This window comes from Centruroides sculpturatus, unplaced genomic scaffold (genome assembly GCF_000671375.1).
Source record: "Centruroides sculpturatus isolate CEXI.00-Female unplaced genomic scaffold, Cexi_2.0 scaffold376, whole genome shotgun sequence".
Taxonomy (NCBI): Eukaryota; Metazoa; Arthropoda; class Arachnida; order Scorpiones; family Buthidae; genus Centruroides; species Centruroides sculpturatus.
In genome coordinates this window covers 637,434-653,880 of record NW_019384863.1, presented here as the reverse complement: position 1 = coordinate 653,880, position 16,447 = coordinate 637,434, and the positions used below count along the sequence as shown (strand labels likewise).

The following is a 16,447-nucleotide window of genomic DNA, read 5'->3' as shown; positions in this document are numbered from 1 at the left end:
AATAGACTTTCAAATAAAAAAGGCAAGATACTAGAAAAAGGATAATTGTGTGTGACTAGTTTAAATGGATATTTCCGTCTTTTAACAATTTATTACGTATCAAAAAGATTCAAGGAAGTTTTCACCTTTCAATAAGGTGATGACCTCATATAGAATCATATGTTATGCAGTCTAAAAATGAATTTCCTTTCACTAATTAGGTCGAATCAACACCGTGTGTTCGACGGATAGACATTTATACGGTCCAATGCAAGAAAACTTTGTTCATCTGATATTATGTCTTCACAAAAACAGAGTTTGAAGAATGTCGTAAATGGACATTTTTATTACTCTGATGCTTAACCGAAAAAAAGAAAAAAAAATCTTAAATTGTTACCTTTATTCTCTTGTCATTTCTACCGAATAATCTTTAAGGATAAACGATATAAAATATTTTTTTCCCTTACATATAAATTAATTATAAGAAAATGATTAAGTTTTTTGTGTGGTTAATAGCTTATTTTAGTTCTTAAATAATTTTTATATATATTATCAAATTAATTTTTAGTTATATCAATGTAATTAGTTCCAATTGCGTGCGAATGAATATAAAAATATACCTTATAAATTAATAATTTAATTAATATTTTAATTAAAAGTTTTATTACTATTTAAGTGAATATTTTAAACAAAATCCCCACGTTTTACTGAGTTAAAACTATCAAAAATATAGAATATATCGGAGAAAGAAGTGTTAAATTTGAACTGATAGATTCTGTAGAATGAAGGAGAATTGATGTTATTAAAACTTAATATTTTCAAACTTTTACCAACTGAAAAACATTTCTAACATTAATTATTAAAGTAAATAATGCCACCAACTTTCACATGATAGAAAAAAAATCCCTCCAACTTTGTTCATAAAAAAAGTTTTTCAATGGCTTGATAGATTCTTTCTAATATCTTAAATGAATTTAACAATTTATTTTTTTGAAAATAATAAACTTTTCTAACAATAATTAGAAACAAATTGTTTTTTTTGCTTTGAACATTTACAAAATTTAACGAATGATTATTCTATGAATATGAAGTGTATCTGAGCAAAGTTATTGAAGTAAACTAAAGTTTCTGATCGAATCAGTCGAATCTTATTAATTGCTTGATCAGCTATGTTTATAAAATTTAGGAAATAGGGTGAGAAAAAGACTTGGTTGAAGTAATATAAAGAAATCGGAAGTTTCGTATGAAAAAAATTCTCGATTCATTGGCACGAATTGAAAATAGAAAGAATTTTTTCGAAATTATTGATGATGTTTTTTTACAATGAAAATATTGTCATTTATAAAAATTGCCAATTAGAAATAATTAATCGCGTGACGAAATATTTTGGATCATTCCGTTTTTGTAGTGAAGTTGAACAATTGCATGGGGGTTAGTGCTAAATCAGACATGTCCATTCTGTTGCATCGGATGACCACCGATGTTCGTCCATTTCCTTCTTTCCTTTCCATTGATTTTTACAGGATGCTCCCTAATAAGTCTTTCGGGTATTTGGATCAATTGTGCACTAATATTTTTACTTGATACACCTTTTCATGCATGAAATTCAATGACATCCGAAAGCGAAAGTTGAGCAAGTTCACAGAAAAATCAATTACTCGAATTTTTTAAACATAAAATTAAGACTTTATATTGAAATAATATAATACATTTTAATAAAATCTAATATATATATTTTTTTTATTTTAAAAAGATAAATACAGTAATAACTTTTTATTTTTATTTTCAATTATAAGATACTATCATTTAACTTAAATCCCTAAAATCTGCAGTGAAAAAAATTCCTTAAATCCCTTAATTAATTATGTTTAAAATTAAAATGTATAAATTTATATATAAGAAATTTATTAAATTTTATGAGTTTTAGAAAATAAAATAAAAAATTTTTACTTAAATAATGAAATTTTCTAAAATGCTGAATTCTAAACGACATTTAAAAATAAATTTTAATCGAACAACAACAAAATTCGGCATTTAACTGGAATAAAATCGATCAAATAAGGAAAACCGTATTGGTCAATTTGAATGATCCAACCGACGCCTTCGTGTTCCTCTGTGACGTCACCACGACGTCAATAGATCCGTGAACCGGACGAAAAATGTAGAGCATAGCCTCGTACAAGTATAAAACCGAGTAACCACGTGTTTCTTGTGTATTATGAGATTTCTTCGAACGCATTAACACAGGTAAGAGTTTACTGTCTGTAAAAGAAAAGTCTTGTCAGTTAATATTTCGAGTTTTTATCGTTAGAATTTAATTATTTTGCATTTGTAATGATACATAAATTAATTTCTATTTGTTACTGAAATGTTATAACAGAAAATATATCATTTTTTTCGGTTTAGGGTATATTGCATTCGATGTGTTGACATTTTTATAGGCTTATTATTAAAAATAATGTGATTTTAAGTAAATAAATAATTATAATTAATTTTTAATTGAATCGATCTTAAAATTTTAATATTATTTCTCAATTGAAAAAAACAATTACAGAAAATTTCGAGTTTATCATATTTCCCAGTGAACATAAAACGGTTTTTCTTTTTAGGTCTTTTGTATTCATTGCTCTATTTATTGTCCTAATTTCCTCAGGATTTCCTCTTCGTAATCAAATTTATCATGTTTTTGGCAAATTTTATTTAATTAATTGTACTTTTACTCTGAATTATGTAATTTCACTTTGAGATTTATATTATTGTGCTTCTTTTACTTTTTATTTTTATTGTTTTTTTTTCTCTGGGAGTTCATCCAATTGATAGATCTTCTTCAACCGAATAATTAAGAAACGAAGACAATTTATAGAATTATCATCCGTTTATTCATTTGTACCTGCCTGTACAACCGTTGTTGTTGTACCGTGACTTTTATAGAATTATCTATATTATTAATCATTACAAGAATTTCCTCTTTATTCCTAAGGAATTTTTATAAATATTTTATAAGAATTTTACTTTATAAAATCACAAATTTATCTAAAAATGTTTTAAAAATTAAGGCTCTTTTGTAAAGCTTAGTTCTTCAGTAAAAATCTTTTTCGCGTGTATATTTCTCTTAATTTTTTACCATTAATTACTGATGACCATATGTTAATGAAAAACCGAGCTTCTTCAGTATAATCTCTAATTGATCAGCAATGTTCTAATTTTAATTTGTAGGTCATTGTCTTCTCTATCTCGGATTGTCACGATCAACAAGAATATTTAGGTTTCTCCAAGGATAATTAGGTCTATATTTTCGTTGTACCACTGAAGTCGTGGTTCTTAATAGCAATTTCCTGTTTGACCATTTTTATTATTTATTTACATATCTATTCATATTTTTCCTCCTACAGATAAAATTATTGATCGTAGCATGTGACTGGATTTCTCTCAAGATGCCTTCTTTATGGGCTGCGGGCTCAGCTTTTATTTTATTTACAGGTAAGTTGCTAAATTGTTCTACTTTCTTTTATATATATTTTTTATATAAAAAAAAATCGTAATTGTAAGTGAAAGCGGAGACTATTGTTTAGGTAATTGGTACTTTTATTGCTGTTAGACTTCCTATAGTTTGACTGGTACTTCCTGATTACGGTATCGTAAACATGAAGAAATTTACACCGTGTTTTTGCAATATTTTAAACGTAAATAGTTACAGAGATTTATATAAAAATTTTTACTAGAATTACTTCGTAGTAGTTGCCTACGTGGACTCACTAAATAAAAGGATACGCCCTATCGCATGGCTTGTTGTTGACATGTGTTCCAAGCACATTGTGGTACTCGGAAGTTCTCCTTGTCAATCTGTCAAGGTTTTTCTTAGTTACAGGCAAAATATAAAAAATTGAAATATAAAAATCTGATTTTTTAAATTGAAAAATTAATTATTTTTTAAACTGAAACCTGACAAATCATTTCTTTTATTAAATATCATTTAAAATTATAATTAATACATCTTTATTAAATGGTATATTCTTTTTTTCACTTACTCAAGATTAATTTAAAATATTTGAAATCATTACAGAATTATATTATAGTTAAAAAAAATTGTAAATAAGCTTATAGATTCACACACTTCTCCGAAACAATTGTTGATAAATGTTATTTTTGTGCACGGTTTTAAATTTACTTTCTTTGATTTAAAAATAGAATGTATCAGATAAAATTACAGACTAAACTATACAAAAGGGAAAATATACAATAGCAACCTCTTTATTCTAAAAACGTTTGTAATAATAGATTCTGAAGATATTTTTGTTAGCTTTGTTAATTCAATTTTTTTTTAAAATTAAATTTAGAATATTCGTATAAAATATAATAATATTTTAAAAATTAAAAATGTATTTAAATTTTAATAGTTTAGGCCTATACCAAATATAATTTCTGTATTTAGACATCAGAGAGACAATTTCGTATGACAGATTGATGGTACCTCTAAAATTTTGAGGTTAATAAACTAGATCTAGAAGCACATTTCTGTGATAGACCTCGTTAAAGCTTTCATTGCATTCGTTAAGCTTTTAATATATTTCAGGAGTCAAAATATTTTTGAATATTTAAAAACTGTTTTATAATTTCTAATGATTCATACTTTTTATTTAAATTATCCTCTTTTCGGTCATTGCTATTGATTATTACGATTCATATTGAAAATTCGCTCTTTAAAAAATTACTCAGAGTGCAACGTACGATTTTAGGGAAGTTAATATTTTTGATTTACTATTTTTCATTTACGAAATGACTATTTTTCTTCTAAAAAAAATAACTAAATTGTAGTCTATATAATTTATTTATAGACTTATAACTAGCAATATTACGTTCTAAGAATTGGAAGCACTTGTGGATAATCTGATAAGAAATTTTAAATTTTATTTAATAATTTATCTTCTTCTTTTACTTAATTTTATTACTTAATTTTATTACTTAATTATACGTTTACTATATTATAACTTGATATTCTGGTTCCTTCAACTGTCAAGATTATCTTACCGTAAGGAAATTGTGTATTAAAATTTCATGGATCCAGGAATTAATGAGTTTATAAGAATATAAATGGATGTATAAAGGTGTGGCATTCAAAATCTAAATATATATATATTTGTACTATTTTAAATCTTGAATAGAAAATTCAAAAATTATTCATCAAATGAGGTCACATACCATAAATATTCACTTGTTCATTCTAAGCTCTCAGAGTAGAATTACCATTATTCATTGTTTCTCACGATTCTTTTTAAATGAATATTTTTATTTAAGTTTTTTAAGATGTATCTGCTATCCAATGTCTAAGAGAAACGTTTTTATGATTAATCAATGGAAGTGGGACAGAGAATTTTTGTATATTATTAATTAGAAAACACATTTTCATTGAATCACTCGAGCGTAACTCTATGAGATTTTTAATTAAAAGATATCTAATTAAGATAAATAAAACTTTAAATGGCAAGAATTGGAAAGGAAAGTATAAAAAACGATTTCCTTTACGAAAATATTAATATACAATCATATCTTTTTCAGCATGCATTATTAGCGGAGAAAATCAGACAAAACAAGCAAACAAAGATGATCTAGTAAGTATTGTATATTCATTTAAGCATAAAAAATTTAAAATATCTTAATAAATTTTCTTATTTATTCGTATAATACATTTTAAATAATAAGTAACTTAATATATAGTGTCATTTGTGATATTTTTTTAACATCTATAAACCTATATTCTTAAGGAAATCGTCAAAAAAATTTAACGTGTCTTAACGCTATTGCATGCGTTTAACGATTTTCGATGCGTAAAGAAAATGCCATGATACTTTTAATAAACATTTTCCGCTATTGAGTTATATCATATAAATGTCAAATGATAGGCAAAGAACTAAAAGTAGGCTTGTAGTCAACATCGTTTGTTGACCTTGTTGATTTTAAGAAATACTTGCGAACCAGAACGATCCTAGTTACGTTCCACTCTGCTTCCCTGTAATAATTATTTAACAAAAAAAAAATTAAATTCCCGTAGTAAATTAATATTAAATTTTATATAATTTATATGGCAATAAAGATATAAAGAATGATATTAATCAATATTAATGAAGGTTTATCAATTTCCTATTATGTAAGTATCGATTTTATGACTCATCGCTTTGATGGAATTATAAACAAAAACCTACAGACTTTTACCTTGAAATTTAACAAAATAAAAGGAGCAAGGTAAGATATTATATTATTGTTCATTCACAATTGAAGACTAGAAACTGATCAAGATAAAGGTTTCGGTTCGTTAATTCTGGATTCTTGGACTATTAGTGATTGTTCGTGTTTAGTATAAATGATATTGTTTATTTGACAATTATCTTATAACGAAGGACAAATAACTTTAACTAAATGTCTTCCTTTATGACAAAAAATAAGACTGTATAGAATACATTATTCTATGAAATAGTTCTGTAAAGATGATAACAAGGACACAAAATACGGAAGTAAATAAATAGGTCACTAAAATTCTAATTTATTCGTAAAAATAATTATGTATTTGATTTAAGTAAAAATCTGATAAGAAGGACTATCTCTGCCGATATCAGTAATCTGTTGTTATTAACGTCTTTCTCGCGTATTATTATTATTTATGAATTTTTAGGAAGCTTATCTTTATGTATCAATAAACAGGAAAAAATTAAACTTGATTAACGTTATATTAATGCAGTTCAAGTTTATATATATATAATTTAATTTAGTACAAAAAATAAACTAGTCTGAATTAACCTTGATATGTATTTATACAATCGCTACTTTGTGCCTTGTACTTAAAATGAGTAATGTCGAAATACTATTTAATATAATTTTTATAATTATAGAAAACTTTTCTGACGTCAAGGTAATTTGAATAAAAATAAATTCAAGTTATAATCTTATTTTAATTTTGGTAATTTCTTTTATATTGTTTCTTAATTTCAGGTTGCTCAAGAAAGTACTGATAATAAAGATGAGAAAAAAGAAGATAAACTTACACAAATACTACCTCATGTGACTTTTGATTGTGGTGGAAGGACTGAAGGATATTACGCAGATATACAATTTGATTGTGAAGTTTTCCATTATTGTAAACCCAATGGAGAACGCTTTACATTCGTTTGTCCACCAAAATCACGTTTTAACCAGAAACATATGATCTGTGATTACGATAGGTATGGCATGAAATTGTGTCACACGGCTGAGAAATATTTTAAGTTGAATGAGAATTTATATCCGAAAACGGAAGATGAAAAAAATGCGAATCTCAATTCAACTCCTCGAGTAGAAGAAGCACAACAGAATAAACCATCAAAACCTGTTGAAGAAACCAAATCCGAAAAACCGGAAAGTAAAATAAAATTACCGTTTCAACCACGGAATAGAGAAAATAAATTCAAGAAAACATTTATTGTAACCGAATATTATAACAAGCAAGATTTATCTACAACTCAAGCACCCGTAATAGATGATGCATCTCCTACTGTTTACAAGTGGTACACACCACCCGTTTTATCAAAAGACCGCGATAAATATAAGCATAAATATAAATATTCCGATTATTATCCAGATTATTACATAGATGAAGATAATACAGAAGATGAATCGAGTGAAAATCATGATTCTGAATCCGAAGAACACGAACAAAATGAAGACGAATATAATACAGAATCTGAAAATAAAGATAAAACGGTTACAACCAGTAAATACAGCGAAGAAAATCACGACAAAGATGAAAAAGAAACATTAAAAGAAGAACCTGAATCACACAATAAAAATATTCATAATAATCAAGAAGAGAATACAAAAACAATAAAAGAGGAGCCTCAGAATTTAAGAACTTACGATCAAAATATAGAATATAATCAGTCACCCCAGTCAGCTAAACACGAACCATCTCAGGATGAATACGAAGATGATAATTATCAAGATCATTACGAACAAAAAGACAACACGCAAAATTTAACTCCAGTTAAATCTTATAAGAAGAACCAAAAAACAAAACGACCACAATACGTGTACAGAAATCACCACAACAAACAAAATTCCGAAGATGTCAGTAGACCTACAATTTACATACAAGATAAATATAATGACCATGAAAATAATAAGGAAGTCGATCAGTATGTGCATGTTCCAGAAAAAGAACAGGAATATAACGATTATCACAAATCACATGATGACAGGAATCCCGATAGGTATGATGGACGTTATTCAGATAACAAGAAACCAATACAATCTAGTTATGATTCAAGAAATGAAAAACAAATAATACCCGAAAGGATTCAACAAAAATCTCACGTACAAATTGAAAATCCTATTGTAGAGCATACTACTGATCCTACAGATGGTGGAACAGTTAAAACAACTACATTTTTCCACCGATATACGAAAAAATCGGAACAGCCACCTCAAACTATATTGTACGAAAAAGTTTCTGCAAGTACCGATTCACCACAACAAGTCGAATATGAACAGCTTCCAAGACAACAGAATTATCAAAAACACTATGATGATAATGCTCAAGTATATATAGAAGAACAGGAACCAGAACAATATGAAGACGAGAATAAAGAAACTCGCCGTCCCGTAAAAATTAAACTTTATGTAAAGGGAAAACCACAAGAACAACAAAAAGAATATTACGAAGAGGAATCCGATAGTGATTATAATGATAAAAGCAGAATTCAAAAGTCACATCCTGTAGATGAAGTGCATTATAAAGTCAGACAAGAAGAAAACTTACCTGTAAGAGAAGAAATCGTTTATAATTCAGATCAAAGATCTCAACCCGTGGAGTACGAAGATTATGATCAGGAGGACGAATCACAGAATGATCAAAATGTTCCTTATGAACGTGAACAAGTACGAGAACCGTATGTGAAAGATCTAAATGAATATCGTCCAAATGAAGAAGTAGAATACAGAGAAAGAAGACGACCAGTAGATAAGCCTGCTAGGCAAAGACAAATTTATATCCAAAGTCAAAGAAGTCGTACTACAGAATCACCAGCTTATCAATATCACAGAGAAGTTCCCACATCAAATAACAAGAATGTAAAACCGAATGATCAGCAAAACGCACAATATGTTTATTATAACGAAGCTCGAGGACAATACAGATATACTCCTTCAGGAAAAGTAAGCTCTTATCAAGAAAAACGTCTTAAAAACGGAAAAGATGTGACTCATGAATCTCCAAATTCTAATTCCAATGCAAAAAAATATACAGTAAATCCTACTTCACAGCAACGACAATATAATCAAAATAGGCCTAGGTATCAAGAGAGAAAATCTGAATATAACCGACCTCATAGTACACCCGAGCAAAGTAAAAGTACAGAACGAAGAAGAAATCGAGATGCTCCAAATCAGCAGCAGACTTATATTGACCGGTTTAAATTCAGAAGTATTCCCGAACAATCACGTACTTTGTATCAAGAAAAATTTACAAAGCACGTTAAAGATCAACCAAAAGAAAGTTATGAAAGTACTCCAACATATAATCGAAAGGCTCAACATGACGAAACTACTCATGGTAATGAACAGAGACAACAAGATAATCCACATCATCATACTGAACCAAAAAATCCTCAAACTAAAAAATATAAAATAGTTACTAGACGTCAGAAACGGCAGGTTGCATCAAGATTACCGCTTAGTCAACAGTTTCAACAGTTACTGAATAAGTTATATTCACCTCTAGAATCTACATCCCGAAATGAATTGAATAATTTCCGAAATTTTATTAGTAACACTGTTCCTGTTGCAAGTGCAAGCTCGTCTCGTAATCAGAATGATTTCAGAAATAATGTTTCTCCATATCATGTTTATCCCCCTTCTGCCTATTCATATGCAAATGCTGATGTTCCTCAAAACAGACCCTTTCATAATAGAGCGCCTATTTATTCCGAGCCATCTTATAATCTCTCTCCAAACCATTATTATCGCCCACATGAATTGCCTCCCATCCCTCCTCCAAACGATTATTATTACTCTGCTGGTAATGGAAACAGAAGTAACGATTACCCATCAAGTTTAGAATCAACAGAATTCGAAGATAAACCGTCGAGTGACGTAAATGATAACTCTTCACCTCCGTCACAATCCATAAATCATTCTGATGAACAAAGAGACGATATAAAGAGGCCGGAAGATTCTTATAATTCTCCCGATAATCAGAAATTGCCAGAACTTCATGAATTTCCATTTTTTAATCCGGATTTTCCATATAATCAAGGTGGAAATAGTTCGGAAAGAAATCCTCAAAATGTAGATTTTCCATATCTTAGAACACAAGGGGATAATTATCAGATTCCCGATTTAGGAGTGTATTTTGATCCTTATGGAGAATTAGGCGTTACACCTTTATATGATACAACAAATCGACCAAATAATAAGGATCATTCCACTGCTTCCCCAGAAAACGAAGAACATAGGAATACCAATTCTGAAAATCGACCCGAAAATCAAGAATATTCTAATAATAATGTAAACCAAAATCGTGAAAGAGGGAATGATCAATCGGGAGTACAATATCACGTAACTCCTCCATCATATTTACAAAGAAATAGATATACAACACCGCCAGTTTTATCTTTATTCGTTACGCCACCCCCATACGTTAGAAATAACCGTGTTCCTCCAATTTATGGAGAAGACTTTTTTAATCCTCCAATCAGATATCCTTTTGAACCTTCAGCAATAACAACAACTGAATCGCCATCAACAGATGATACCACAGAAAGGTATATCACACAACAAGACAACTCTTTAACAACTCCCGAACCTACTACTCAAATTCCGGAAATCCCAGTTATAAGAGCATCGAAAAGACCTTATCGTCGTAGACAAAAAGTTCCAACAGAACCGAAAAATCAACAAGAACTTGTAACGCCTTTACGAACTTCTTCCAGACCTCGACCAGCTCCAGATCGATCTGCATCTAGATTTAGACCTGAACCTACAATACCTCCGGTTCGGCAGCAACAACCACCAGTTAGACACCAACCTCCAACAGTCAGACATCAACCACCACCAGAGAGACATCAGCCTCCTCCAGTCAGACATCAGCCACCACCAGAGAGACATCAGCCTCCTCCAGTCAGACATCAGCCACCACCAGAGAGACATCAGCCTCCTCCAGTCAGACAGCAGTCACCACCAGAGAGACATCAACCGCCACCAGTCAGACAGCAGCCGCCACCAGAGAGACACCAACCTTCACCAGTCAGAACTTCTGCTAAACCAAAACCCACTGCACCACCTCCTAAAACACCTCCGTCAAATTCGAAAGAATCTGATGACGATGATGTAAATCCTTTCCGAGGAAGCGTACCATTTGGAACACGATTGCGTCGTCCACCTTCATCAACACAGAAAAGAAACAGCGAGTCAAACGAACGTAATCCAAGCGCTTCAAATGTATCTAGAAGAAAAAGAGTTCACCAATCAGCAGCGAGTGACCGATCTGTGGCTATATTACAAGAAAGTCGAGATAGAGTTTCTCGTCAAAATGTACAAAGCATTGAACGACCTCCTCAGCCTAGAAGAGCGAGTCACCGTTTTAAAACAACTAACAAACCTATAATTACAACCTCTTCCATACCCATCATCATCTCTGAAAATCCAACTCAGCAAAGCGATCCCTTCATTTACACCAACGTTCAGCGTTACGCGGAAGACCAACAATTGCCCGTTAGGCCACCAATTTTGAGAGAAGATTCTCGTTCAAATTCGCGATTCGTACCAAATAACCAAGAAAACAAAAACCGCAAAAGAATAAAACCAATTAGAAGGCGACTTAGAGTGCACCATCCCAGAAGAGGTTATCAAGAAACAACAGAATTTTCTACAGAATCGACAACGACAACGACGGAATTATTAACAACTCCATTAATTACTCCAAGCACAACAATTACAGAAGCAATTGTGACAAGTACAACTCAACAAGAAGTTTCCGAAAATCCGACTGAAATTCCAAAAAAACGAGTGTACACATCACGCCACGGTGGTTCTTTGCGAAACGAAAACGTTATAAACCGCTTAAAAACGAAACCAAGACTTTTCACATTCGGTCGACCAACTTCTGATCTTTCTTAAATTATTCTATTTAAAAGAATATTTTAATAAATCTACGCTTGAAAGCATTACTTAACCAATTTTTTAAAGCTTCACAGTGATGTTTTTCCTATTAAATTAATATAGATAATCCAATTTTTAAAGCGAACCATTGGTCGATATGACCTGAGATAGTCGTGCAAAACACTTTTTTATGTAGAGTGTTTGTTTTAAAATAAAATTTATTTTAATTTTTGTATTGTTTTAATATAAAAAGTATATTTTAATAAATTAATATATTTATATTTTATTTTGAATTATCTCTGAAAATACACAAATCTTTATACAAATAATTGTTATTAATAAGTTAAATATTTACTAACAGATAATAATAATAATAATTAGTTTTTATAGTGAAAATTTAAATTAAAAATTTATAAATAGAACTCCATATTTGCAATTAAATTCAAATTTAGTATAATGTATTTTAAATAAAATTTTATTTCTACTTTAAATACAAGGTAATAAAATTAACGTGTTGAACAAGTTTCTGTAAAAATTAAATTAAATTGCATTTTAATGAATTGCATAAGAATTGCATTTTAAAACATTGTTTTGTTAGCAAATTGAAATCTAAATTTTCTTGAAAAACCATTTACTGTTAATTCAAGCGAGAGAATATCGAATAAAAAAAAAAGAAAAATTCTAATTAGGTTTTAATTAAAAGTCAAAAATAAATTTTCCTGGTAAATTAAATGGGAAAAGTAAAATAAATTACGTTGGTAAGAAAATTTAATAGAAAAAAAAAAACAGAAAAAAATTCAAGGAAATATTTATTAGTGGGAAAAAAGACTCGAATTACTTTCGTATTTTCCGTTACCATCGTAAGAAAAAGGGACTATTTAATTAAATATGAACAGGGAAACACTTAAGTAACTGTTTCCTAGTCGACACGATTTCAGGTTTCCGAATAAAAATGAGTAAATGAAATAATTTGTAGATCTGTAATGCAATTTTTTCCGGTAACTTTTCATTTATCAATGTCATAAAAAATAAAATAATTAGATGATAAATTGTATATAAAACAAGACTTCTAACAGCCGACACATTTAAATTCTTTTCTGTTATTTGTGAAAAGTAAACGATATAGAAATTCAATTAATTTTCAAATGAAAGTGATATTTTGTTTGTAAAAATTAATTTGCTTTCTAAGAATTACTTACATAATTTTTTAATACAATCAGTTTTTATATTATTTATTTATCTTATAAGACATAAAATATCATTTTAAATAAATTAATAAGAATGTATTATGTAATATGTTTTATAAAATTTGTAATTTAAGGTGTTTTATATTTATTAAAAATATATTTATATGATAAAATACTTTTAATTAATTAATATTTTTATTGTTTTAAAGTATTAAATGCTTTAACATGTATTGTCAAGGCAGATACAGAAAATCGGCAATTTGATATGACCCGAACACAGAAGATCTCAAGTTTCTTTTTAAAGTAAAATCTCTGATATTAAAATGGTATATATTAAAGTTTCTCTTGATAAGTGATGAAAAATCTTTACTTCTTTTATTCATATATTTTATGGCTTTCGAAGAGGGTGGAACATTATATTTGTGAAAGTTCGAACCCGTTTCACGTCCTTGAAACCTTGATTTATTTCTATCAGATCTGGTGAAACATCGTTTTGCAATCATATATAAAACAAATGTAGAAAACAATAACCTGTTTATAACTGTCATTTTCCTGTATAGATTGTAGATTTTTATAGTAATCTAATTATTAGACAAAAAGTAAACAAAGAAATGCAAGTTTCATTCATTTATTTTTGGTTTCTAAACGATTATGGTGTGTAAAAAGCATTTGTTTTATTCATAAAACCGACTTGTTACTTACTCAGTTTTTAAGGATTTAACAATAATTTGTAAACTATTTTTAGCTGTTTCAGACTAGAAAGCATGTATTTTTATTAATAACATGCTTACAATATTTTACGTTCTTACACTGAAAGTATAACACAGTAAACAAAATACATTTCAAACTTTTAAAAAAATTGTTGTGAATTTGTTTAAATCTTTACATGTATTTTTAGAATTGTTTAAATTGTTATTAGAAAGCGAAATTGTTTGGAAATAATAATAATAATAATGATAATAGAAAAAAATAGAACAGAACAACGAACTTTAATTTAATCAATCAATTTTTTAATTAAAAAGCATGCAGATAGAAGTCTCGATGACAACTTAAGGAGGACATTTTAATTTTAGCACATTAATTCACATCAATTTCTGTAGATTCAAAATTAGATTTTCGATAAATTAGATCATTGAAAATATTATTCTTCCAGAATCTTTTCTAAAATTTTGTACGGGTAAAGGAAATTAATGTATTAAATGCGATAGCCAGATAGCCGAGGGAGTTAAGGAGTCAGCTTGTATCCAGGATCTGAAATCAAATCAGATCCTGGATACAAGATCCTTTTTTCCGACTATATCGGCGACGTCCTTCACCACCCATTTGAATTTTCTATTGCATTTATTCATTACAGAATTGGATAGTTGTTCATCAACAGAAATTGTTACATTAAGAAATACATAATTTTTTTAAGAAAATAATTACGGGTATTTAGAAAACTTATACATTATAATTCAAAATTATGTAAACTCAATTTAAACTAAACATAAACCACTAAACCTCAGATTAATTTATTTATGAGAAAGGCCGCATTATCGAACTTGAGGAAAGCAGAATAACAGTCTCGCCGAAATGCCCACCATCTAAGACGCTCTGACTTCGCAGTGGGCTGGCTGGTGGAGCAGTGGTATCCAATTGCCGCAATACTTGATCACACTGTCAAGGCAGATATGTTTGGCGAGCAGGATCTATACGTCCCAAACAGACCAAGAGGACAAATGATCATAAGACAACCGAGAATCCCTGTTATGTTTGGAAACGGATGACTATCTAATTGTTAGAGAATGGAGAACCACTAATGAGTGTTTTACTGCTGTTGAGCGGCATATTACTTGCGCTCTGCTCTAGGGTGCCATCTTCTATGACAGTCGGCCACCTTTAATAGTAGTATGAAGACTTGATGGCACAGTGGTACATTCAAGAAACCTCTCGTATGTTACTTTTCATGGACTGTAAACAGCTATTTTCTAGGAAATAATGGTCTGTCTCATACAGGAATGTGTCGTCACGTTTCCACACTTCCTTGGCCAGGCCTATTTTCAAATTTGTCGTCCAAGTATTTGTGTGACCAGATTGTATGCCAACTTCTACAAACAGTAGTGTAACTAAAACATGTAAAGGGGTGCCCAAGTTAAAATTTAATACGAATCACTAAACATTTTAATAAATTTTCGCTTTTAATACTTACTTAATGGATTACTGTATAACATATATGGATTGATTGGTTTGTTCGATGGGATACTGCAAANTTGTTTCCTTATCTTAAGTAGGCTAAGAGCACGAATCGGTCCTACAGTATATACTCTACACATCTATAAAGACCTATATTCTTTCTTTGTATTTATGTAAATACGTGTTTACATAAATCTGGTTTTTTGAATTATTAACTTGATGACGTTCAATCTTTATTAAATGAATGGTATAAAATTTGACCAGGATAGATTATTGCTTAGCTCTACTTCAGCCTCCAGGCGCTAACAACAGGAGGTTGGCTGTTAGATGCATACTCTGACCTCATTTATTTCGTTTAATAATCTTTATTAAATTGTATCGCCTTATCTGAGAGCACTATACAGGTTCTAGAATCTCTTATGTTTCTAGTTTCCAACATAATGATTGTCTTGGATAAAAGGATTATTGTGAACTTGCCGTTAACCTAAGAACATCATCTTGAGAAGAAAAGAAATGAAAATCTGTTGTTTTGAATCAATGACCTGTATTTATTTTCTCTGTCACGAATTTAAAAGCGTTAATATATTTATTTATTAAACATTTTTCACCGAACTAATCACGTAGTTAATGTGGTTAGCTCATTAGATGATTGCAAAATGTGTAGTTTAAATAGGCCAGATTTCATTAAAATATCATAATATCATATAAAATCTTAATTTAAAATTGCTTAAATTGCAATATTTCAAGTTAGAAAGTAAAATTTAAAGTGATATTTTAACTTATTTTTATAAATTTTATCAATAATCTCATCTGTAAATCGATCTAGCTCACAATTTACGAAGACTTTGATGAAGTAATAAAAGTTTTTTAATTTGCATAAGCATTTAAATTCCTAATTAAGATGTAATGAATTCAGTAATGAAAGATTAAAAACAGATCATTTATGATTAAGTCGGTTCCAATTTTTAAAAAAATCAACATTTCTT

General features: G+C 29.3%; 1 protein-coding gene across 1 annotated transcript; it reads left to right on the top strand.

Annotated features, from left to right (window-relative positions):
- Positions 1 to 2,093: 2,093 nt before the first annotated feature.
- On the top strand, positions 2,094 to 12,333 carry LOC111630710. The gene is made up of 4 exons (XM_023374854.1): positions 2,094 to 2,226; positions 3,372 to 3,459; positions 5,536 to 5,588; positions 6,964 to 12,333. Exons 2-4 carry the CDS (start codon positions 3,414 to 3,416, stop codon positions 12,118 to 12,120), a joined length of 5,256 nt encoding a protein of 1,751 aa, XP_023230622.1. The 5' UTR covers positions 2,094 to 2,226; positions 3,372 to 3,413; the 3' UTR covers positions 12,121 to 12,333.
- Positions 12,334 to 16,447: the final 4,114 nt, after the last annotated feature.